At 37.4% G+C, this 26,152-nt stretch overlaps 1 protein-coding gene across 1 annotated transcript; it reads right to left on the bottom strand.

Annotated features, from left to right (window-relative positions):
- LOC102040506 (coiled-coil domain-containing protein 169) lies at window positions 1-25,839 on the bottom strand. Its single transcript, XM_005426353.1, is given in 9 exon segments — window positions 1-103; window positions 3,425-3,501; window positions 6,824-6,877; window positions 7,076-7,174; window positions 20,547-20,587; window positions 20,684-20,794; window positions 21,243-21,325; window positions 22,707-22,873; window positions 25,780-25,839. Coding segments are annotated over 9 exon segments (795 nt in total).
- Between the last annotated feature and the right edge of the window lie 313 nt (window positions 25,840-26,152).

The raw sequence follows: 26,152 nt of genomic DNA, 5'->3' as shown, positions 1-26,152 counted from the left end.
TCAGTGCTTTAGCTGTGGAAGCTGGTTCACTCCTACAGTCTTTTTAATTGATCATTTTTGAGGATTAACCATCTTCAGATTTCCTGGAACACTGTGTCTTCCTCTGAAATAAAATGGGTGAAGTTAGTCAGCAAATGTCACATTGCCTGTATGTTTTAATGGCTAAAAATGTGCATGCTTTCTATATTTGCATATCTGATTACTACTGTGAATTAATAAACCTGAGAAAGGAAAAAACAAGTATATTTCTAGGTTCGCAGGTTAGCAGAGAATCTAATTATTCTGCTCATGATTCTTGTTACCTAAGTGATGTCACTTGGAGAACATGAACAGAATACTAAATATTGGCACTAGGATAGTGATAACTGGCTACAGAGACATTTTCATCAGTTAAAGAATTCCCACAGAAAGGGGAAAACACTTCCTGTAGATGTAGTTACAGCTCTCTGCAGGTATTCCACTCTGGAAAGCCAGGCTCTTGAACCCATGATCACCAGAAATGCCTGCAGGAGATGCTGCCAGCAGATTTTGAAATGGTACTCATCATGGATACATACATCATCTACATGAAACCAGCTAGAGCTTAATCTTGATCATCTAAGAAATCTGTGGGAATATAAAGAAATCTCCAGGGAAAAAATGGTGCTTCCTCAAGCTGGAAGAGTCATTCTCCTGACCAAGAAGGCTGTCTTTCTGCTCCTATGCAATGTCCCTTTGCTTCCCTTCTTGTTCATTACTGCAGAGGGAAGACAGCACTTTACATACTCTAACAACAATATACAGAGTTTCAGTGTCCTTCTCAAGCAAAGGCATTTTGAAGGAAAATGTATCACAACATCACACTGTTATATTTATCGTGATACCCAGATATGTGATAGAAGCTACAATGATGATATAGGTGCAAGTTTCAGACTTGTGTGGAAAGAGGCAACAAAGTCAAACCTAGGGCTCACTAGTCTTCTTGGGAGCGACACTTCCTTTGTTCCAGCTCTTACAAGCAGTCTTGGTCTTAGAGGGAGAACTGTGCCCATACAGACATAGAAGTACTTCTACTCAGAGTTGGAAGATCACAATCCAAGACCCCAGTGTGCGTGATAATCAATTATTCAAATTCAAATCAGTTGATTACTCAAAATCAATTGATTAAACTGTAGATCACTGTACAGCTGAACAAAGCAGAAAATGCCTGTGTGGAATTCTGCAGGCAGCAAAACCTCTTCCACTCAAAACCAGCTAGACTTACAGACTTAGAAGCCAGGTAACTGCAGCAGTGCAGTGTTGAAACTGAACTAATAAACCCCACCATAAGTCTCAGTGTAACAGCAGGGGTCAGAATGACAATAAATTGGCTGCTCAAATTGCATCAGATATGAGCAATCAAGACACCCATGTTCTTCCCAGCTGTCAGCTAGCCTATCTTCTTGTCCTGTAATAACCTCAAAAAGGACCTCTGCTGAACTTGCTTCTGTTTTGGGTGGCCAGGAAACTGAATGCATCAACAATTAGTTGTTGGAACTCCGGTTCTGAGAATTTTTGACTTTCTGTGCTGACAGGCACTGATCTCTATACCATCTCACACATTTAATCCCAACCTTAGCAAAAAAAAAAAAAAGCAAAGAATCCATATTACTGTTCACAACTACTACACAAAAATGTTTTCAGTGTTCATTTAATAAACAGGTTGGGCTTTCTGTACCTGTTCCTATAGTTAAAACAAGCATTAATCAGTTTCTTAGTATGGTTTGAATTCCAATGCAGGTATTTTGTAAAATGGCAGCGAAGGTGAGATAAGAACTCTAGACAGAAAATGTTCAAATTACTCTCAAGAACATGCATGTCTTCTCTTATTTTAATGAAATTATTTCTCATTAACATCAGCTTGAACTAAAACCCCCAGGCTATAAATCAAAACATAATTTAAAAGGAATAATATAACAATGGCTGTAGTTACCTTGTGATGTTCATGAGGTGCATACTTATAGTCTAGTATTTTCTTAAACACAAACTATGCCAAATCCCCACTCTTACATCCATGTTGCCCGCAAACATTGAAGTTTGTCCTGAAAGTTCTAAGTCACTGGCTATAACAGTCAATCATCTGAAAACGAGGTTCTTATATACTAAGGACAATTTATAAGGATGAAAAATTATCTTCATGTGTTTAAAGAACATTTAAAAGTAAAAAAATGTCCACTTAGGGAAAATGGATTGAAACAGGATATTTTGTTATACCACACATCTTCTGAGACCAGCAGTTACAGGACACTTTATTTTCTTTTATACTTTATTTTCTTTTGTTTGATATAAAGAAAATTACAGAAACACACTGTCATATAATGGCAGGGTAAGTAATGATCTACTAAAATAGATTGTAAAAAAACCCACCACAATCACAGATCAGTGCTAACCCTCAGCAAACCTCCATATCTGGCTGATGGTATTTAATCTCACTGCAGAGGCAGTGAATCCTCCTGGTTCTAACTTTCTGACCTTCTCCATAGGAACCATGCTAAATATCACTGGGGTCAAAAGTGATACAGTAGCATATGGGGCATTTCAAACCCACACAGTGTTTTTTATGTATTGAGAAACTTCAGTTATAGAACTGAATTCATATTGTACTGCATTAATTCATATTATTAATATACTCTCCTGGAACATGAAGATTCACTATTCCAATTTATGAAATCCTATGATTCTGTGCTTACACAGAATGAAAGGAAAAGGCTGGTAAGCAAATAGGTCTACACAATATCATGTTTATAATTTACTCATTATATTTTTAGATTATTCCAATATGTATTGTGTATGCTCATTTTAATAATGTAGGTAAGTGGGTTTGTGGAAGAGTATTCACTGTAAGACACTAAATACATAGAAACCATACTATCTTAGGAAGTTTCCAAATATAAATTATTTGGGAGAGTTTCAAAATTAAGTATTATATCGGCTTGCTCCCACACTTTTGTAAGCATCTGTTTATGGCCACTGTAGGCAGGTGACTGGATCCAACACATTTTTCATATATACTCCTTATAATCTTCACAGTTTATATTCTTAACATATTCAATTCAGTTAAAAAATAAATCTCCTCAAATTTCAAGCTTATCCACAAGTATTGCAATCAGAAATTAATTTTATTTCTATGTATCTCAGAGCAGGTGGACTTTTTTCAAATTTATATTTCTAAACCATGTAACTAAACAGAAGTCTGTTAAACAATGATTTAAACATATCTATTTTCAACATTTGCAATAAATAAAACTGATGAAAAGCACTATAAAAATTATGTTGAGTAATACTTTGTCAGTGGGCTTATGCTGTGATATTTATCATGAACTGAAAGTTGCACTTACAGTACTTAGCAAAACAGTACTTAGCAAAAAATAACCAACCACTAAACAGGAATATAAAGGAAATTTACCTCAGTATCTGTTTTTCTCCCTTGTCAGTCAGAGCATCTGGTTTTTTCCTTTCAAAAATTTTAGGTCTAGCTGAGGTCTGTAATAGCCAAATTTTTACAAAATAAGTTAAATCTTAACCCCAATCACAGTTACAGAAGTAAATGGGATTTGCACGGATTTACTTTATTGAAGGCAAGAATTTTTTGTAATTGAGGAACTCCAGTATTAAAGATGATGGCTAGTATAATTTATCATATTATCATATCTGAGCAGATGTGATTCTGTGACACATGAGGCAAGAGCAATGCCAAGGTTGCCTTCACTGTTTTTGTAATTTATATGACTATAGAGTGCCGCTATATATGATTATTATCCATAGCACAGTTTTTGCTGGTACAGTTTACTCCAGGCCTATCCCAACTAAAATTAGCCATTGTTGTACAAGCAGTTTTCCAGCTGTAGCAATCTATAACCTTGAGCCTTTTCTGCAAAGAAACCACAGTCACAAGTCAGATGCCATTCTGCTAGCAACAGTTTGTGGCAAAAATCTGGCCTGAAAGAATGGCCTTTATAAAGAACCACTCTAGCTCTTCTTTGCTTGGCTCTCAAACTGATTTCTGAACACCACCAGTGCCTTTAAGATCTGTTGACTCCAAATCCTAAACCAATGCTTTGCCAGACTGAAAACAAAACAAAAAAAGCAAACAAGAATACACCAGAAACCATTGCCCCTAGCATGAGCTCTCAAGATCGTGAAATTTTTTATTTATTTTAAAACTATCATTTAAAACTGACTGCATCCTTACAGGCCAGATACGACAAACATCAAAAGCGCTCAGAAGATAAATAAATATATTCTGTAAATAAAATTTTTAAAAAAACAACAGAAAAGCACTCAGTAATAAAAAGGTAGATAAAAGAAGTGGCTTCTCAGAAACATCTTTGTCTTCTGCTTCTGCAGCAGGCTTCTGGAGGGATCCAAAACAAAGCAGGAAAAACCTGCTGGTTTTTCACCAGCTGGTATTTTCTAATACCTACCAGTAAAAACTTCTATGATTTTTTTTTCTTACCATCAGCTATAAAAAAAATTACAAACATAATGAGATAAAACAAAGGCTTAAAAGAACTCTATCTATTCTCTGTAAATAAGAGGGTGTCACTAGGATACACTGTTGTCACAGGACAGCAATACCTTGTGGGATATTTACTGTGCAAGGTAAGGATATTGTTAGCCCATGGGTAAATCTTTCTAACTCAACAGCAGCCAATATTACTGTGCAATATTACTCTAGAACATAGATATTTTAGTACAGTTGAAAGAGTCTGTACTGAATGTACATCTATTTCTGCCTCTATTGTTAAAGTGAACTGTTTAAAGAGAAGGCAGATTTTAACATATACAGATTTTAACATATGAAGATTTTAAAATAATATAAAAGTCCAATCAAAGTCATGGCAGAAAAAGACCTGAAGGGAACAGATAAACCACTGATCCTTTTGAAATCAACAGTAAACCACAGAATAATAGAGTATCTCAAGTTGGAAGGGACTCATAAAGATCATCAATTCCAACTTCCTGCTCCTCACAGGACTACCTAAAATTAAAGAGTGTCATCCAGTTGCTCCTTGAAGCCTTAGTGCTATGACCAATTCCCATGATTGGGGACCATGATCCAATGATTGACCACCCTTTCAACAAAGACCCTTTTCCTAACATTCAGCCTGCACTTTCCCTGATGCAACTTCATTCCCTCTCCTCATGTGCTATCATTGATCACCAAGGAGAGGAGATCAGCACCTTCCGCTTCTCTGCCCCCTGGAGGAAGGTGTACTGTGGGGTGAGGTCACTGCTCAGCAACGTGTTCACCCCTCAGCCTTCTCTCATCCCAGCTTAACCAACCAAGTGACCTCAGCGGCTTCTCATAAATCTTGCCCTTGGGGCCAGACCACACAGTTCACCCTCCCTGGAACACACTCTCATAATTGGATGCCCTTCTTAGATTGAGGTGCTCGAAACTGTACACAGCAGCTGGGACGTGGGGGTGACTGCCCTGCTCAGATCAGCAATGTACAATGCAGATGTTTAATCTAAACTACTCACACTCTGCTTAGAGCTCAGGAGGAAGGACAGAAAAGTCCCCAGGGAAAATAATTTCATCTTGTCCTAAAACAGATGTGATACGTTGCACATGATTCTTTCTTCATGGATTACAGAAGATTCCTCTACAACTACTTTAGAATGGCTATTTGATATTTAGAGAACTAAAGATAGGAATATTAATCTGAGGATGACTATTTTGCTCTCATATGATACTGAAATCATGAGAGTAAATAATTAACTGCTGAAAATATAATGTACTAACTACCTCGAGTGTTGATGGCAAAATCCTATATCCCAGTGCCTCACTAAGCAACATGCCAGTGTATATACCTCACTTCAAATGGTGTCTTATGCATATTTAAGTGTTTTTATAGGGAGCTGAACATAGGCACTCCTCTTGCTAGCATGTTCAGTAATAAAATCTGCTTTTATTTCCTTTCTTCCTCCAGAAGTTCTCAGTTTCACTGCTAATGTAAAAATATTAACAGTTATCATGAGCATTTCCTAGGCTTTTTCTTGGTTTCATGCTGGAAAGTTCATTTAAGCAATTCTTTTAGATTTCCCAAAGTAGCAATGAACCATGTAAGGGAATCAGTTGCCTACTGTGCAAACACATGCTAATTACAGGCTTTCACCCCAGTTAGCTACGAAAGGGACTCAGTGGCAGCAATTCTTGAATATCACACTAAGCTCTTACTTTTACATTATTTAGGAATTTAGAGCTTTTCTAGAACTATAAATCTTTACAGGTTTCTTTACAGGTTTCTCCAGTTTGTAGTATTAAATTTCATGTATCACATAATTTGCATCAATAAAATTTAACCTGGGATTTCACCAAAGCAAGGTGTTTTATCCCTGCTTTATAAAGTTAACGGAAATATATGCTGTATTTAATTCTGAACTGGATGAATAATTTATCTTTAAAAGAAAAAAGGAGACATATGAAAAGGAGAAATTACTACTTAAGGTGGCTGTCCCTACTGCTGACAATTCGCTTCTGCTCTGTTCAACTGCACAGCAGTCTTGTGACTAATGGATGGCCAAGCATCAGGAAATTGCTTCAGTTTTCTCAGTTATGGGCACTTTACTATGCTAGGGAACACTGAAACTCCAATTGATACAAAAGCAAAAAAAGTATTTAAAATAAATAAACTGGATGAGCTTTCAATTTATGGCTCTTAAATTTTTTGAAAATCAGCTTTTGTAAGGTATTTGGTATACAAATGAAGTAATAAAACAACCTGACCTAATGGCATTACAGATACTGTTTTTATATTAAGAAAGCATTAAAAGTTACTGAGTCACATATATTTCTTACCTGTAACATCTCTGAGAGGTACAAGCGCCGCTCATCATTAACTTTGTGGTAAGCCTACAGTTAAAATGAGATACAGGCTCATTATTAAGAATAAATTTTAAAATCTGATCATACAGAAGATTCAGATATACAGCAGAGCCTTTTTCAGTGACACATTTTTTTGGAACTATTCTATTGTGTGTTCCACACACAATCTGTTTGCCACACAACGTAACAGTTTTTACAGTCTAGAGGGACAGAGTGATTACAAACCTTTGCTTCTTGTTCCAATCTAAGTTCATAGTCCTTTAGCTGGTTCTGGAGAATTTTCTTCTCTTCTTCTAGCTGTTTAAGAACGTCCTTTAAGGAACCCTGTGATTATGGTAAATAAAACAGTGTTTTACATCTATTTCCATTCTCTATAAAGATGGCATCACCATAGTCCTTATTCTTCAAGCATTATGATGTTTGTCATTCTCTTTGGTTCCCATGCATTTTTTGTTTTCATGGTTCTAGCTGGCACACTGCAGAGGCAAAAGCAATTAACCATACGCTACAATTACCAGCTATGCATTACACATTTCCACTGTGTTAAAATGACACAGGTGCATATTCCACACTGCTGCTCCTTGGCATCTTAAGCAAATTCACCTTGTGGTAACCAGCCAGAATTGCTCCTTTGCTCTAAGCAAAATTCCCTCTGATGGCTCTTTTTTAGTAGGAAGAAGCTTTCACATCTTACCAGGACATCCACTTTCAAACTACTTTCTGAGAGAGCTGCTGGGCTGGTTGAAGAACCACATGGGACATCAAAGGTAACTCATACCAATTTGTCTAGAAAGTAATACTCTGTGGGGAGACTGTCTTAGGTATGCAGCCATCTACATTGTCTACAATAGGAATGAGTAACACCAGTAGAGTCCATTTTTGGTTACTGGCACTGGCCAAATCTTTGCTTGTTATGCAATGGGATTAAAACACACACCCACACTTGGGGAGGACCCAAGGAGGTCCTCTTCTACTACTAACACAGGGAATTGCTTTTCATAATCCCATTCATAATTTGATCCATTCCATCCAGCAGAGACATAATTACGTGAGTTTCTTCCTCCAAATTCAGGAACACTGCATTACAATAAAGAGGAATTTGGGCAAACATACCAGGAGGCCTGTGTGGATGAACAAGTAGCTCCTGAACAAATTCAAACACACAAAGGAAGCCTAGAGGAAGCCCAGAGAAAGCCTAGAGTGCCTAGAGGAAGCCTAGAAATGTAGACTGGTAATCTGGGAGGAATACAGGGATTGTTTGAACAGTCAGGGATCAGTTTAGGAAAGCTACAGCCCTGACAGAATTAAACACAGCCAGGGATGTCAAGGGCAACAAGTAAAGCTTCTATAGGTATGTTAGTGATAATAGGAAGTCTAGGGAGAATGTGCATCCTTTCCAGAGAATGGATTGAGAGTGGTCTTTAGAAGGAGGACTTGGGATGTTGGTAGATGAAAATCTTGGCATGATCTGGCAATGTGGCTTGCAGTCCAGAAAGCCAACAGTTTCCTGGGCTGTATTGCAAGTGTGGTGAACAAGCTGAGGGAAGTGATTTCCATCCTCTGCTCTGCTCTCTTGAGACCCCACCTGGAGTACTCCATCCAACTCTGGGGTTCCCAAGATAAGGATCTGGACCTGTTGCAGCAGAGACGGACCAAAGAAGGACCACAAAAATCACAGGGCTGGAGCACCTCTCCTCTGAAGACAGGCTGACATATTTGGGGTTGTTCAGCCTGGACAAGAGAAGGCTCTGGGGAGACCTTACAGCACCTTCCAGTACCTGAAGAGGGCCTACAAGAGAGCCAGAGAGGGACTTTTTATGAAGGTACGTAGTGACAGGACAAGGCGTAATGGCTTTAAACTGCAAGAGAACGTGTTTAGATTACCTATTAGGATGACATTTTTTACTGTGAAGGTGGTGAGGCACAAGTACAGTTTGCCCAGAGAAGTATGCCCCATCCCTGGAGGTCTTCAGGATTGGATGGGTCTCTGAGCAAGACAATCCGGTGTAAGGTGTCCCTGACCATGGCATAGGGGTTGGAATTAACAGGTCTTTAAGGTCCCTTCCAACCGAAACTATTCCATTATTCTACTATTATTCAAGGTTGGTTTACACCTGTTTGTTCTTGTACTTAAATGTGTTTTGAATAACTGTTCTTCTTCCTCCCCGTTGTTTCTCCCCAGCATGAATAGACTGAAGACATGAGCATCTTTTTTACACATTCATTTTATGAGGATGATTAAGCTGAACTTGCAGAAATTATCTTTCACACACCAGGCTGTCCTTTCATCCTAGTAATCCCTTTGTGCACCAGGCTGGAGCTCAACCTTCTTATGGCTAGAGAACAGAACTGGCCTACATTATGCAGTGCTCCAAAAGCCATCTCACTGCCTTGAACAATCAGTGATACTTCTTTACCTATATAAATTTTAGGATTGCATTTTCCTTTTGCACAGCTGCACAATAATGGCTCACAGTCAACAAGGCATCAGCTAGAATACCCAGATGCTCCTCTGCAGTTGTATCAGTTCTCAATTCATAACATAATTTCTTTACTCTTTTCTAAATCCTTTGGTCTACACTATTAAATTTTACTCACATTTTTAATAATCTAGTCTTCACTGTCTTTCTTTTTCTAAACCACATCCAGATCCCAATTATATTATATAATTGGTTTCAGGAGAGAGATATCACAATCTAATTCTACTGTGTGTATCAAGGTCATGCATTAAATATTAAGGTTCATCTTAAACCTGGTCCTGCAAGACCTCTGCTTGTACTCTCCCAGCAGACTCCTTCACTAATCACTGCTCTCATGTTCCATTTGCCAGCTCTTTACTCCTCTAACAAATTTATTCATTTTCATTTTCTCCAAATTAATCAGTCACTTCCCATGCGACATGATATCTTTATCAGAGGTCACAGTGAACAAGATTACTGTATTTATTGTGACAACAAATATATTGTTTTATCACAGAATGTCAACAGGTTTTCCCACCATGAGCCTCTTTTAATAAATCCATACTTCAATTTCATTTTACAACAGCTATTCCTCTCTTTAAACTGAAAAAAGTGCTTTTCTCCAGGGCACACAATGTGCACGTTTATTAGAAACACTTGCTATCATATCAGTGATGTGACAAGCCAGTTCTTTCAGAATTCTGAGACATGGATTACCCATTTCCCTCATTTTAAGCATATCCAGCTCTTTGAGTTTTCCTTAGGATTTGGTTATTGTCATTTCTTCTTCCAAGCACTTGCTGACATTACCTATTTTTTCCTCTCCTGCATTTTAGTGTTTCTGCCTTTACTTAAAACTTAAGCAATATGTACACGTTTAGTTTAAAGTGAATGAATTCATGATCACTTGATCTGACAGGTTTTTTGACTGGCTTTTCTGCAATGTTCTGGTAGATCTTAAAAATCTAAAATAGCATTGTGTCCCTTTTATCTATTATTTTCTGATAAAATGTGTTAATCATCCATTGAGTTTTGTGCCTCATCATTATTAGCACTTCTTTTTAGTTTTTATTTACAAGTCTAACATACAGTATAATTTCTGTCAGTAGTCTAATAATATTACATTCAAATTCATCCATCCATCTATTATATTTATATGTATATTTGACTGGATGGATTCAGTCTGAGGTGAGGATATCTACATTTGAGTGTGCAAATGTGAACTGAACTCCTACTAAGAGTCAGAATGAAGACAATCAATGATGTGCAGTGGTTCATTCAGCTAAGCAGCTAAAGAGCTCAGCCCAGTTCCATCTGAATTGTTCTAGAGAGTCCAAGACATTCACATGTGGCAGATATGACACATGGGTTACACAAGACATGTCCTCCTGGGGCAGTAATGGGCTACTGTGCACTGAAACATCTTCAAGACTCTTTGCTTACACAATTATTCCACTGAAGATGCCAACCAAATAAATCTAGATGCAAACCTCTTTACTTAGCTGACTGTATTAATAAGACCTGTAACTGCCTCTAGTAGGAATTAAAAGACCTAGTGAAGAGGTAGACAGCTACATACAGAAAAGTAAAGTATTTTTTTATTACCATAAAAGAAAAATATTAATGTCCTAATATTTAAGAGAGTCATATTGTTCAATGTACATTTCAATATTATTTCCCAGTACTATTGTGACTAAACTTTGTTTTCCAATCCATCTTCAAGATTAATTAATCCAAAAGCTGATGAAGAAAGAATCAACAACATTATTGTCAAAGTCTCTCACGTCTGCTACATACCACATCTATCTCTGTTTTGTTCTTTCCTGGCAAGTGTGTACCTTTAAATGCTTGTTATCCCTTCACAGTTCTGCTATCAATGCTATTACATTCCTGGACAGTCAGGTTCTTCCATTTGTTTGCTCAGGCCCCCTGTGTAAAATAAGTATCTGGTTTAGACTTTTTTTTTTTATTTCTAACACAAGCACCTCCTTAGTCAAAATAGATTAATCCTTTCCTTCCTATACTGATTACTTGACCATTCCCTTAATAATAATTTATTTCTTCCCATGATCTTAATACTTTGCTAGGCCTTTGTTTACCAGATTTTCCTGGTAAACACTGAAACAAGATAACAATTCTCCAAATATTTTTCCCTTCTTTTTCCATGGGAATTTTTAAATTTTTCTCTTTTTATCATGCTAGTCTCAGATCCAGAAGGCCAGTATCCATATATGGTTTATTTCTCAGAGAGTTTATGAATGCTTGCCGTTGGTAAAAAATTACATCTGCCTGTTTTAAGTCTCGAGTCTTTTCTAGCATCTACAGAATATTGCAACTTTTATTCTTTTGCATAATTTTCTGCATAACATGTTACTTTTTGGCTCCAAATCTTATTTTTCATTTTAAAAATTCTGGGTTTCCCGAAGATTTCCCTAGGGATAGTTTCTATTAAAATCAAGATTTTGCAGGAGCACAGTGAAAGGCACAGTACTTTTAAAACGTTGCAAGAGAGAATAACCCCTCCCATTGTTCAAAAGAAAAAAAAAAGACATACAGAAGAGTTGTATCTTTGAGGAGTATTTTGCCCCTGATTCAACCATTATTAACTTTAATCTGTTACAACAGGCATACTGGAGACATGAAAAGAATTGAGGAGTAGTTGCAGGTTTTTTTCCTAATTAAAGCAGAAGTGCCTTGGATGCAGATAAAATCTTTGTCCAAATACAGAAGGCTCCTACAGTCAATTCAGGCAATGTTGGCCAATTGAAGGAGAAAAAGTAAGCTGCAGATTAAAGAGACGATTTGGCTTAATTCCACTAGGGTCATGTGCTATTTCATTTCAAACATCAGTGTCTCTACAGAATTGAACAAGACAGAGAAGATCTCAGCACTGTTGAACTAGGAAACTATTTTTTTTTTCTTCTTGACCTTAGTGCATGTTAAAGATTATAACCACATGACAGAATATTTTGTACAAAATCTTTTGTACCACCTACTACATATTTTGTATCACCACAGTAAGCTCAAATACAGTAAATACAAAAGTTCATGCTGCTCTCCAGATTTGTTCTTATGTAATTCCACAACACACTATTTATTTCTTTACTAGATTGTCCATCATTGTTATATAAGACAAGACTTGGTGTTGCAGCTGTTACTTACAATAGAGCAATTTGGTATCTCCTCAGTGATGGTACTCATCTAATTTCTTTGAGTTCTTTCACTTACAAAGTAAACTACTTTTAGATCTTTTTTCATTAGTCCTTTCAGAAGCACTGTCTATTTTTTGCTGCCAATGCAGCTGGTCCACTGCAGATGCCTGGGCATTCATTCAGCTCTGGAGCAAGGATGTTATCCAAATGCAAGCAAACAAACTGTGCATTACACTGCTTTTGATGAGCAAGCAGACGGAAATAGGTTGATAATGTGACTAACAGTACACAGTTACCTCATAAACTGTAATAAATCTACCTCATAAATTGTAATAAACCCATGATTACAAATCTCTTGTGAAATAAGAAAGCTATAAAATACTCAAAATTTACAGATTGGGAAGTGAAGCCCAAAATCAAAGTAGTACTGGAGCTGCAATTGCACTTCCGGCAGAATTTAACATCTTAGTGCTAATAAAGCAGTCTATGCAATGTCTTACATTCTTCACATCTGCTTTTGTCAAATAACAGGGAGGCATCTGAGCTGTTGCTGTTGTGATTGCCCATATGACCAAGATGAATCGAGCTGCCTGGTTTGCTGCTGAAAGCCTTCATGGAGTATCAAAACAAAGCTTTCCAGTGGTCATCCCTCTAACAGGATACAACCTGGGAAGGATGTTCTACACATATTACCTGGGAAAGAAAGCCTCTTCTATCTAACAGCCTAAAATTTAACCCAGAAATAAAGTAGTTGAGTTACATTTCAGTTCTCTGTTTCCCCAAGAGCTTGAATTCTCATATCTCATAGCCTGAAAATGCCCTTGCCACCATCATACTTAACTAGTGCTGACACAATTTTTGAAGCCAGGCTGTCAATGAGTCAGAAATACAAATATTTGCATGGACATAGATGGAAAAAGTGAAAAAGGCTGAAAGGTCATGTCTATTTCTGAAGCAAAGGCAGGATTTCAGGCACAGTTCTTGGATTTTTCTTACCGATTTCCTATTGGTTTTCCATCTCTAATATGCAATCTGTTTGAATCCCAATCTAGCTGCCTTTCTCACAGCTAATACCTATTAAATTTACTCAGCTAACCCAGCCTGAGAACTTCTATTCCTGCATCCATGAATCTAATTGATGACACAGAGCTCAGTATGGCAGTACTGATGTTCTTGTGGAAATCTCATGACACAGATGTTCCTACTCAACTAAAAGACCTCTCCAAGTCCCCAAATACTATAGAATGCAATTTCAAAACCAGACACTAAGAAACTTTAAAGGACAAAACATAGGGGTTCTAGAGGTCTGCTTTTAGCCAGGACTGATTGTAAGTTATCTCCCACTCCTACTTTCAAGGCAATTATTGGGGAACTAGCATAGTCCTTGTTTATCTGCAGGTTTTAGCTGCTGTACATCAACACAAATCAAGAAGTGAGAAACAACAGCATATCAACTCAGCCAAATAATTCAGAGCTGGATTTGCCTTCCTGAATTCTGTGGGAAGCATGCAGAAGGAAACCTCACCAAAACAGATGCAATTCTCTATGATCATGGTTGTATAATCAGCTTAGTACTTCATACTGTAAAACTACAAAAAGGTTCACAGAAAAGAGAACTTAAGGCACACAGTAACACCAACTTGTAGCAGAGTTCTTATATCATGAAAAAGACTGAAAACGAAAGGACCAGTGAGAGCTCAAGAGAATCAGAAGGAGCTTCTGAACTGTGCAGATTTCCCCCAGAATGAAAAATTGTCTAGAAAACTCCAGGATGAACCAGTATGATAAGTTCTGGAAATGCTTTTTAGAAGTAGTTTAACTGAATCCTGATCTTTTTTTTTTAAGATAGATTCATTACAGGTTCTTCTACTAAACTTTGAATAGTGGGACATTGTATGCCTGAAAAGAAGACATAAGCTGACTAAGGCATTTAACCTGAATTTAAGATCCTTAGTTTTCAATACATCATCCATGTCAAATCACTCTGAGCAAGCTGGTAAAAAACTAAAAGACACAGTGAGATTTTAAATGAATACTTCCTCTATATAACAGAATTTTGTGGTGCTTAGCATGACTCACTCTCAGAGCAAAGACACATTAATCTTTTGTCTGGAAATTACCAAGTCCAGAGTTTTACAAAGGGAACACCAATTCTCCAGTTTTTCCCACTATTTTCTTTTCACTTGACTGAAGTTACACATTTGGCTTAATATTGCAAGAGAATGAAATTATATGGAAAGATACTGCAAGTGAATTTTAAAGCCACCCACACAAGTTGCTCTCATTCTGGATTTTTCCTTGCCCTGCTCTCAGTGGCAACAGAGGTGACAATTTCTAACAATCATTTCACAACAGACAAGGTGGAAAATCCATGGCATCATCAAGCAGCTCAAACTTGTTTTCATCAGAGCCCTACTCATGCAGACTAATGATCCTTATGGCAATTTGCTTCCTCTTTAATTTTTCTCCATGATTTAGAACAAAAGCAATATATCTGACAGTTTGGCTTAAAAAAAAAGCAACACAAGAAGCCTTTAACATATCATTTCAAACTCATTAGTAGCAAAACCAAATAATACATCTTTAGTTTTACTGAAATGGAAATGGATTTTAGATTGGTATCAATAAGTTCACGAGTCATACATCGTATAAAAAATTATACCTCAAAATTATTTAGCATAGCGTATTTCTCCACGCAACATGCACTTGGATCCTGTAAAAGCGCCAGCGCAGGCGGGGAAAGGCTCCCTGCACTTGCCTAAATGCCAAGTGCCCCCTTGTGGTCAGGACCATCCTTAGATTCCAAACCAGACCCAGAGCGGCATTGCTTTAGTGTGCTGTACTAGTGCTAAGGGGTGGGATGCTCACTCCCTAAATCCTTATCTCAGTGGTCTCTGCACAATGCTCACAGGGGTTATGCGCTGACTTGGGCAGGGGAAGTTAAAACGGAGACCTCCAGAGCTGTGGTTCAGATTGATAGAACAAGGAACTAAGGAATTTTTGAGAACAGACAAATAGGAATGTCACTTGACTCCAAGATTTTTCTCTGATTGTTCTCTTTGAAACACAAAGTGTATTCTGCCTCTGGGCACACCACAAAGTGATTTGAGTAAAACAATCTCCTGGTTTGAGCAAGGCCACCAGGAGGAACAACTAATGCCAGCTTGATAAGGAAAAGAAAAAAGGCCTCTTGGAGGTATTTGAAGGTCAAATGAAAGGCGTATGAAGGGAAAGTCTGTGAGGAGTCAGGATAACAGCTTAGGGCAGCCAGACCAGAGACAGAACTTTCTCCAAAATACTTTCAAGTTTCATGAAAAGCTAGGATACCAGATTTCTTCTTTCCATAGAGCTACTCATGGCTTAACCCAGGAAGAGCAAAAAGGTTCATTTAAGAGTCACTTGCTAGGAGAATTGTCAACATTTCCTATGACATTATAAGTGCTGATGTTCCCTATAGGCAGTTATCAACGCCTACTGAAATACAGTCTTCACTGCATGTTTCCACAAACCCAAGATTCCCTTCCTGTCATATTGCAATCACGTATGTCTCCAGAGTCACACTGCCACACATTCTGCTTATAGTTTAAAACTGACAGCAAAAACTCTGAGGTGGTTGTGTGAGGTTATCAGCTCTGTGGTCACTGTCCTTATAGAAAGGCAGCTTTGCATAGCAAGTATCTGGCCCTTAATGTCAGAATTTTTTCCTCTGTGGTGCTGGACATTATGAAAAAATGGTGATTTATCCCAGAAGCCCTGGTTCCTGGGCTAATCTTAACTAGAGCGTTGCTAAGGCAATGCTATCAAGAGTGTGCTCTTCTGAACTGATTTCACAGTGTGCTTTTCAGTATTTGCATACTAAAGCTGCTATCTAGGGATTCGTTCCTGCAGAAATGGTGTGAGAGAAAGGAATAGTTTTCTTTCTGCTATATGGGAAATTATGCTTAGCAGAGAACATGTATTTTACCAAAACTCATTTTATGAAAAAATGCAAACAAATGAAAGCAGCATGTTTAAAAGACACAAGTAAAATTCACATCTTGTTACACTTTAGAGAGAATGCATTCCTTCTGTAATTATTTCTGAAATACTATATGACATTTGTATTTTTCATTGGGATATAAAGGAAATTACTGACTAAACACTTTTCACTGTTGGAACTCCCTTATGCTTGTCACTTTTATTTTTAATCTGCCCTCAGTATGCAAAAATTAATTTCCAGACCCTGGCAGTAAGAATTTCTGTGTTCAAGGTATTGGTTCTGCATTTATTGCTACATGACATCTATATAATTTTTCTGAATCAAAAAAAAAAGGATTATCTCATATCAGTATAAGGACTTCAGAATAATAACTGTATATATAAATGGTGTAGGGGTGTTTTTAATAGAAAGAAATTATCCTTCAGTTCAATTCTAATTCTAAAGCAAAAATAGTGCAAGCCATCTGCAACAATTACTGCAATTTTTCAACACAGAAAATCCTCTGTACTTCCTTGTTCATCACTCCAGAATTTGCATTTGTATTCTACTCTTTCATTCAGGTTTTTATAGCTCGCTGACTGCAAGGTCCCTGATGACTAATATATATATATTTATTTTTTTTTGCCTGTAATGCTTGATATTAAGAAAATACTTTACACTACTTATATCTAAAGAGGTTGAATTACTCTATAGACATGTTTTTCTTCCTCTATTCACTATAGTAGGACCTTAAATAACTAGCTGTAGTGAGCTAAATCTCTTTAGCATCTTTGAGATAACTCCTCTGTTAAATACAGCTGAAATTGTTTAATAAATTAAGAATTGTTAGAGGTCCTTCTAATAACCCTAATTATAATTCTAAGTTTCTTGGGAAGGCAGGTTATAAATACTTGGAAAAAACATTTCATTTTCTAAATACGGTGCTCAAAACAAAATCTACTGAAAATCTACTGTCTGCTGTTGCCACATTGCAGGAATTGTATCACCTTTCTGAAAGAACCACTTTTCAGTCTTTCCATAGAGTTCACACAATCACAGAATCAACTTTTTTGAGATCCTCAAGTCCAACCATGAACCAGCAGTGCCAAGTCTACCACTAATCCATGTTGCCAAGCACCACAATACTTGTCTTTTAAATACCTGCAGAGATGGTGACTCAACCACTTCCCCTGGCAGCCTGTTCCTGTGCTTGACAAGCCTTTCAGTGAAGAAATCTTTCCTATGCAATACACTTAGGAAGTATATTTTCATATAGGAATATATTTCCTATTCATATGCAACTGCAAGTTGAAAGCTGAATATCACAGTGTACTTTTGATTTTACAGACACATACGCCATGCTTTATATGCCTACCCTCAGCATTTTTACTTTGAGCAAATGTATATTGATGACTGGCTGAAAACTCTTTGTTTTTCTACCACTCACATCTGCTTTTTATTCTCATCTGTGAAGAAGCTAAATATTCTCCCCTAATCTACTGAACAACCCTCAAAAACCCCAAGAAAACTTTAACAAACCTAAATGCTTGAACACCACAAAAAATTATCTGTGTATTTTTACAATGTTTTATCTTCTAAAATTATATATATAAAAAGCAAAGCAGCTCTTCATTCTCCAAGAATATCTCCAAGAGTATCTGTAAATAAACACTTTTCTAATGACTTCAGTTAAAAAAAAACTAAAACCAAAACAAAAGACAGCAAAACCCACAAAATACTTTAATATTCTTCTGCTCTTTCCATCTCCCAAAATCAAAACAAGAAAAGAAATGAAACATTTCATTAAATCCTTAAAGCACTTCCCTTTCTGATTAGCAAACAGGAGGATTTATTAACTCTAAGGTGGAAGAATTAAGTAAGGACTTGAAACTGCATGGCCTAGCACATGGGCTCCAGACTTTCCCAGGCTTCACTGAGCCTAGGATTCCTCAAGCTCTCTTCTGGACTCCTGGCAGGATGAACCTTTCAGTTGGGCTGGCATTCTTCCCTTTATGGGAACAGGAATCAAACCTCTGAGAACCACGGGTCATTGGTAAGCAGGCAATGCAGTGCATAGCAGGGATTAGAAATGTACTGGGCTGGTGGGAAAGGAGATTATCCCTCTGGTAATGCCTCCTGGAGTGCCTGGCAAGGATTGGATTGGTTAGGCGAGTACTGGCAATTGGACTGAAATAAATACTTGTGATACTGTAACTATGCACGCCCGTCTGTGCTTTACAGGCTGACAGGAATAATATCGCCCAAAGCAGACTCTGCTGTAAATTTTCTAGATCAATGTTCTGTCTTCAAGACTTTTCTTTGAACATAATCCCAGCTGTGTTATCAGATGAACTCAGTGAAACAGGAAAGTGGGATGGGGAAGATTTTGTTCTCTTTTTAATTGGCTGCTAAAGAAAAAAATCTTGCCTACCTACAAAGCACTGTGGTCTCTAGGACAGCACTAAAACTGGCAAAAATGTTGGCTGAAAGTCACTAATCAGATCAGAAAAAGCAGTTAATTATTCACACTCTCTTTACAGCAGATAATTATCCTTCCCACTAACAGAGCATGTAGCCTCCTCTAGGGTCACTAAACTCCCAACAATCTTCAGATTCTGAAGTACCAAAAAAGTCAGATGGTAACACTTCTGTAAGTATAAGCAACAGGAATAAAAATCACAACAGCCCTGCTTCATAATGTCCATTATCACATGTCACAAGGCATTATCACATCTTTATCTACCTTCCCTACTTCTAAAAGTGGGTAAGAGGCTGAAAAGTTGTCAAATATTTCAGCAGATGACAGGCTATGGGAAAAGCAGTTCTGAATCTACAATGATTTTTTTACTTCATTTACTACCTTAGAAGACAAAATCACCATAATATTTGCTGTGTTTTTTCCTTGGCAATTTCTCCTCAAGATTGTAGAAAAAATATTTTATGCTGTGTTGAAATAAAGGACATGAAGTATGACTGCATTAAGGAATAAAATTTAAGAAATGAAAACAGATACTTCCTTCAGTGATGCAAAAACTTACTGTAAAATGAAGAGTCTTCCTGTGACTATATTATGCAAAATGTTACTCCAACTATTCACCTAGGTTATCACAGTTGATACAAAACTGGGATTATTGACTGATACAACAGAGGATTGTGTTGCCATGCAGAGGAGCCTCAAGAAGCTACAGAAGCAGGCAGAGAGGAATCATGTGGAGTGTAAATGCTGTCCTGCCCCTGAGGAAGAAATAATCCTAGGCACCAGTATATGCTGGAGCTGACTGGCTGGGAAGCAGCCTGGGAGACGATGTCTTTGGGGTTCTGGTGACCCCAAGAAATCAATGCACTCTTGCTGCAAGGGTGGCCTGTGGCTGCCTGGGCTGCATTAGGAAGATGTTGCCAGCAGGTCAAGGGAGGTAATCCAACCCTTATTCTTAGCACTTGTGAGATGTAGGGGCAATGCTGGATCCAGTTCTTGACTCTTCAGCACAAGAATGATATGGACTTCTTGGAGCAAGTCCAACACGGGGCTATGAAGATAATTAAGAGACCAGAGCACCTGACAGATGAGGAAAGGTTGAGAGATCTGCAACTGTTCAGCCTGAGGACGAGAAGACCCAGGTGTTCGTATTGATGTGTATAAATTTGTGATGGGAAGGAATGAAGAAGAAACAACCAGGTTCTTCTCAACAGTGCCCAGTGATAGGACAAGACTGAAATAGCTGGAACTCCACTTGGTCACAACTGAAGACATCTTTTACTGTGAGAGTGGTCAAAGACTAAATGATTCCATGAGGTTTAATGTTTTCCCATTTATTCACAGATCTAGTCCAACTATTCCATCTCACAAGCCTTACTGCAGATTCAATTATAAAACCTTCACTCAGGGATAAATTTCACTACGTAACTCTTCCCAGCATTCAGGTTTTATGTACTTCCTACATAAGGATTTTACTCAATATTTTATAAGCAATTGCATATATGAAACAATAAAAACATAAGCAGAACTGATTGTTTTTTCTTCTAGACCAGACTGCTGATATTTTTTGTCATGAAAAAACAAAGACTATATCAGTTTTCCAACTAGACTGTGATTTGTTGTTAAGCCAACTAAATGTCACAGTACTTACCACAGGCATTTTATCAAAGGTGCGAACAAGGGACAGTTTATCTACAAATAAGCAGAAAATTGTGACCTGTTGATACAATTTCAACATCTCCAATCATCACTAATTCTACTGAAAAAGTTACAAATATCCCTTTCTACCTGCTGGATTTCCACGAATAAGCTTCACCTTATCTCGAAGAATATTAATTTGCCTTTCCAACTGCTTGTTCCATTCTACTTGTGTCTCATATCTGGTTTTCCATTCATTATCTTAAAGAACAAATACAGAATTATTATATTTCCAGATTAGTTCATGTCATTTTAAGCAAAAACATTTTTAAATCTGTTCCTTTTAGCTAACTGGAGACTGAGAAAGTCTTCACTTAGTAATCCTCATAATAAGCATCTTTGCACATAAAAGAGTTTGAAAATATAAATCAAGGGAAATTTTCACTAGGCTTACTATGGTCAGAATATTAATCAACTCTGTGAATTTATATTATTCATAGTTTCATTAATAATTAACAAAAAAAAGCTAGCATGGCCACACATAGTATTTCTTAATTTCACCTCTGAAGCACCACAGTTATAATAATCATGTTTGAAAAGCAAAAATTTAAATTTCTAAATAAAAATTTGAGCCCCTGTAGGTCCTTCCTATAATAATTATTTATCTTTGTTTCCTAATCGATTAGAAAGATTGTTGTAATTCACTTACCTTCATTTTCAATACTGTTAAGACTTTTTTCCAGTTCTGCTACCGTGTTTCTCAGTTCAAATATTGAGCTTTCAAGCATCTGCCTGTGGTATTAAAAGAAGTCAATAAATTGCTACACAAGCCAATAAATAGCTCTTGTACTAGTCCTATTATTGAAATTAGAAAAAATAGATCAAATATATTTTCAGAAGATTGATTCAGAAGATTCAGATCTATTGGTCATTTCTATGTAGTTACATTATCTTGTCCATTCTTAAATGTATTGAAAAATGGTTATTACAGTGGTTACTACAGTGCCTTTAAAACAATGAAGCATTTCTACTTTGCAAATAAAACTACTTCCACAAAAACCCAAGATAGATATTTCCTAAAATATAATATTTTCTAGCCATCCATCAGAATTAAAAAAAAATGTAGAGGGGACACTGACTAGATTTTCATCTAAAAGAAGATGCCCAGTGAGTATGTTTTTTAAAACAAGAATTCGCCTGAGAGATGTGCTATCTGAAATTCTGAATTAGTTCTTCATTTTGACTTACTGCTCAATGATTAATAGTCATTTCCTAAATTGCACCCATATTAAATCCAATCAAAACAAATGATGTTTTATGAGTATCAGAAAAGAAAGTGAGTAATTAAAGTAAGATGAGTATTAAAAAAATACAGGACCTCAAGCCACCATTTTTTAGGAAAATATATTTTTGCCCATCCTGTATACTGATCAGCCAGAAAGCTGAAAGGTATGATGAAAACCAGGCTCTTTCTGCCTTGGAAGGTATGATCAGAAGCAGAAGGTAGCAGGGGACTTTGACACGAGCACAACCCACCTGGCATGCTTCAGACAAGGTGCTGGGCAACTCTCACCCTTCAAAGTGGCCAGATGGTAGTTCAGTGTCTTACAATGATCTTGATCAAATCAAGAGGACATTACTGATAATTTATTGACCATATTCATGCTAACAGCCTGGGGGATGTCTATGGAGAAATGCTCCTGCCTGTGAGGTCTCAGGAAGCCAGACCACAGCAGGACAGATGCAAGCAAAAAACTACAATGCACAAAAGTGCAGAGGCAGTTTGTGGTTTTGTCCTTTAAAGCCAGGTTTGGAAGGCCAACATTTCAAAAAAACAGTCAATGGTTCTGGGGTACCTCAATTATTCTGTGCCCAAATTAAGATATTCCAAAAGAACTGAGAACACAAACTCTACAAAGAAGGCCCTTTGGGAAATGTTTTACAATGCCAATATGATGACTGATGTCTTTGAAACCTTAGCCATTAAATGAGAGAAAATTATTAGGCTGTAGTATTTTGGGTGGGGGGGTGTTTAAAGGACAGCTTCCATTGTCAACACAGATATTCATTTTCTGGACACATCCATGAAAAACACTCTTCAATAAATAATTATCTAATCTCTGAGAAATCAAATCTCTGATGATAGAGATTGATTACTGAGAAATTGCATCACCTCTTGCACTCCTTGTGCTCACATTCAGTTGGTTTTGCACTCTTTGCGCTCACAATCACTTCTCTTTCATAGCTTGAAACAAAAGATTTCAACTGCAAGCTGCAGAAGCAAACCAACTGCTCATAGGGAGTTGAATAGGTAAGCTTGGAATAAGGAGGGCTGAAGAGCTGAAATTGCAAAGAAATATAAAGAAGAGTAATTTAAGGTAAGCCAAGTTTGTTTTCAGTGAAAGAGACACACTGGAGAACAGTAGTACAGACATCTTGAATGGCAGGGGGGAGGTGGTGCTTCCAAGCCCTCCTTGCTCCATTGCTCCTTTTATCTTTACCAACACCAAATTAAGACAGGGGGCACATTGGCAAAAAAATAACTGGTAACTTGCTAGAGACAAAAAGGATAAGGTGAAACCCAGCCAAAGATAGCCTTGAAGCATGACTCAAAAAGCTTTAGATGCAGGAAAACCAAAGGAAATCTGACTGCTGCTGCCTGTTTTCTCCCACTCCAAATAAAAGAGGCAGATAGCTAGGAAGAAGACAAAATCTTACTACATTGCTGCTATCATTTCAACACAAATAGATAAGGTTTCTGCAAAGCAAATTTCTATCAACTTCCCAGAGCTTGGAGAAGAAGAAATTATGATGACAGTGAGTGCTAAAATGGGAGTCATTTTTTAAAGGCAATAATACTGAAAATTAGAAACAGTCAGAGCTGTAACCAGAGCTGAGCTGTATCAAAATGAAATTGTTTTTGTTTTCAAAGAAATCTTAACTAAGTGCTCAGATGCAGAGGGAAAACACAGGAAGAATAAGCTCTTTAAATCCAGTGTTTCCAGTTTTCAATTTCTGTTACCATTCCAAGACTAGATACAAAATTTCTTTCATTAGATTTTATTATCCTTTCTGCACCATTAACAAAACTAGAAGCCAAATTCCAATTATATTTTGCTCTGATGAATATATGTACGAAAGTGTAAAATTATCAGGTGTCACACTGCAATTGCTAAACTGACAGAAAGTCTTTTTTCCATGTGGCAACAGAAACCAGTTTTTTGTTTTTTTTTTTTTTTAAATATAATTGTTATTCAACATTTAATAGTCTAGTAGCACCCAGAATGCACCCAGGGTGAAACCACTCTATTTTAGGCGGTGTGTATTCAGTAAAATGCAATCCCTGCCCAGACAGAGAAGGGACATAGAAATAAATCACTTTGAGTGGCTTGGTAAGTATTGCTGGGGTTTAATGTTAATTTTGCATTTCTGGAGTTATTTCTAATTGTGACAAGAAGTGAAGGTCATGGCATGTATCTGTTAGTGTGAATTTAATGCAGCTGTGCATAGCTGGCTACCTGCCCAGAGACTTGGTCTTTGCTTAGAGGGACTGCATTGCACTTTTTACCTGCAAACCCACATAGACATAAATAGTCTATTCAATGCCTATAAATCTTCTCCATGTCAATGGACAATTTACAGTCATCACAGAAGAACGCCTGTAAATCCTGAAACCTCACATTTAAGTTATCATGAGAACCTAACCACATCCTTGCATACTAAGCATAACAAAAAAGCTCTTACAAAGAAAATGAGGAAAAAATATGCAGTTCAGATAAGAAGGCTCTGATTGAAACTACAAAAGAGAAAAAAATGCTAAATTTCTTTTTAAGGCTGTCTACAGGTGTTATTTTACTTGACAATGGCAGCCACTTAGGATGAAAACCATTTTCCTTCACGTTTTGCTACCCAGGTCTGGATATCTGGAACATGTATCAGGCAAAAGGCTGCCTGAAGCAATTTTCTATAGTCAAGAGAAAAACTCAGGAGAAAAATCAGGAGAAGCTATGGGCAAGTCATCAGCTCTAGGGCATCAGCTCTAGGGCATCAGCTCTATAACATGGCAGATCTTTACTGAGTCCTGTAGAAGATAAAATGCACAGATGCCTTCAGAATCTACAAACAGAGCAGAAACAATATTGCACAGTGCAGGGGCACCACACGGAAGAGCACACTCAGTATTGAAAGCTCCGGACTCCTGACACTTGCAGGCAGCAATGTGCTGGGAAAATGCTGCAGCTTTCCTGGCAAGGAAAGCCACAGGAAATGAAATCTCACAAGCTGAAGTAACATACAATTCTATCAACATTACTAAGTAGCTGACATGCATAAATATATGTCTTTAAAACCTCTTTGTCTAATAAGAAGTGCACTGCAGTATTATATGCCTTCTCTCTCTCTCTCTCTCCCAGAAACATTTGCCATGACATTTCCCAATCAAAACGTGCACTGAAGCTTGATCACAACAATACAGAGTCAGATTTGAGCTGACTTTCATTACAGTCAGAAAAAAATTTGAAAGATTTCCCAGTACTACACATCCACAATCATCGAGAATCAGTAGGTACATTAGGAACAGACCCCTTATGGACATGGATGATTCAATTTACTCTGTGAAGCAGAAATCTCTTCATGACTGCTAAATGAGAGTGGTAGGTGGGCTGTTAGCAAACTGCCTAACTGGCACAACAATCAGATATGCCAGTAAAAAGAAGACAAGGGTGAGATGGCAGTGAAGGAATGCAGACATCTACCTGCAAGCCACTCATCCTCAGCTTACTTTCTACCCAAGGGAGAAAAACTGGCACCTCCTAGGGTGTGAGTCATCTCATGCTAGAACAGCCAGGCAAAGTAGGTCAGATGAACCACACCTCCAAAAAGCTTTTCTGTATTCATTGACTACACATGCCACTGGTTTAGATGGAGATATCTAACAAGCCTGGTCATTGGCAATTAAGCTGAATAAATAGCTCCTGGGAATCAGACAATAATAATACTGTTGATTTGCACACAAAGAAAATAGTTTCACTTAGAGCTGAAAGTTTTTTACTGCCATCACCATAAAGATTTTTATTAAACATATATTTTGCTTTTATCCATACGTAAGTCACCACAACTCAACTTTTTACCTGATCATCATTAATACCATGTGTCAGATAAAAGAACTGGTGCATGCAGAGGATAACTGATCTACCTACCCTGAGGCACTACTAAGTCAGGAGATTTATTAAAGGTCATTTGCTTACACATTGGTGCAAGCATGTCTAAGCTACTTTTTGTGCCATTTTGAATACATAAAGTGCCATTTTGAATCTGTTAGTCCTGGGTTTTCCTTTTCCATTTATGAATGAATGTTTTATAAAGTCCACAACTGCAGGACTAGTTTGAAGAGGTCTGCAGCTCAGACACTGAAAGAAACATTGTTCAGGCAAAAAATCAGTATGAATAGAATGCTTGAAAAAGGTATGTAAATGTAAATATCAAGGGTCTGAATTAAGGCAGCACAGGAGCTTCTGACATTTCCTGTTTCCATTTATTAACACTCAAAAGGCAATCATGTTGTTCAACACAGGGAAAAATGTGTAGCTTCCTAAGCAAACTGGGGAAAAAACCAATCCC

Source organism: Geospiza fortis, unplaced genomic scaffold (assembly GCF_000277835.1).
Source record: "Geospiza fortis unplaced genomic scaffold, GeoFor_1.0 scaffold181, whole genome shotgun sequence".
NCBI lineage: Eukaryota > Metazoa > Chordata > Aves > Passeriformes > Thraupidae > Geospiza > Geospiza fortis.
This window is presented reverse-complemented; position numbering and strand designations above follow the sequence as displayed.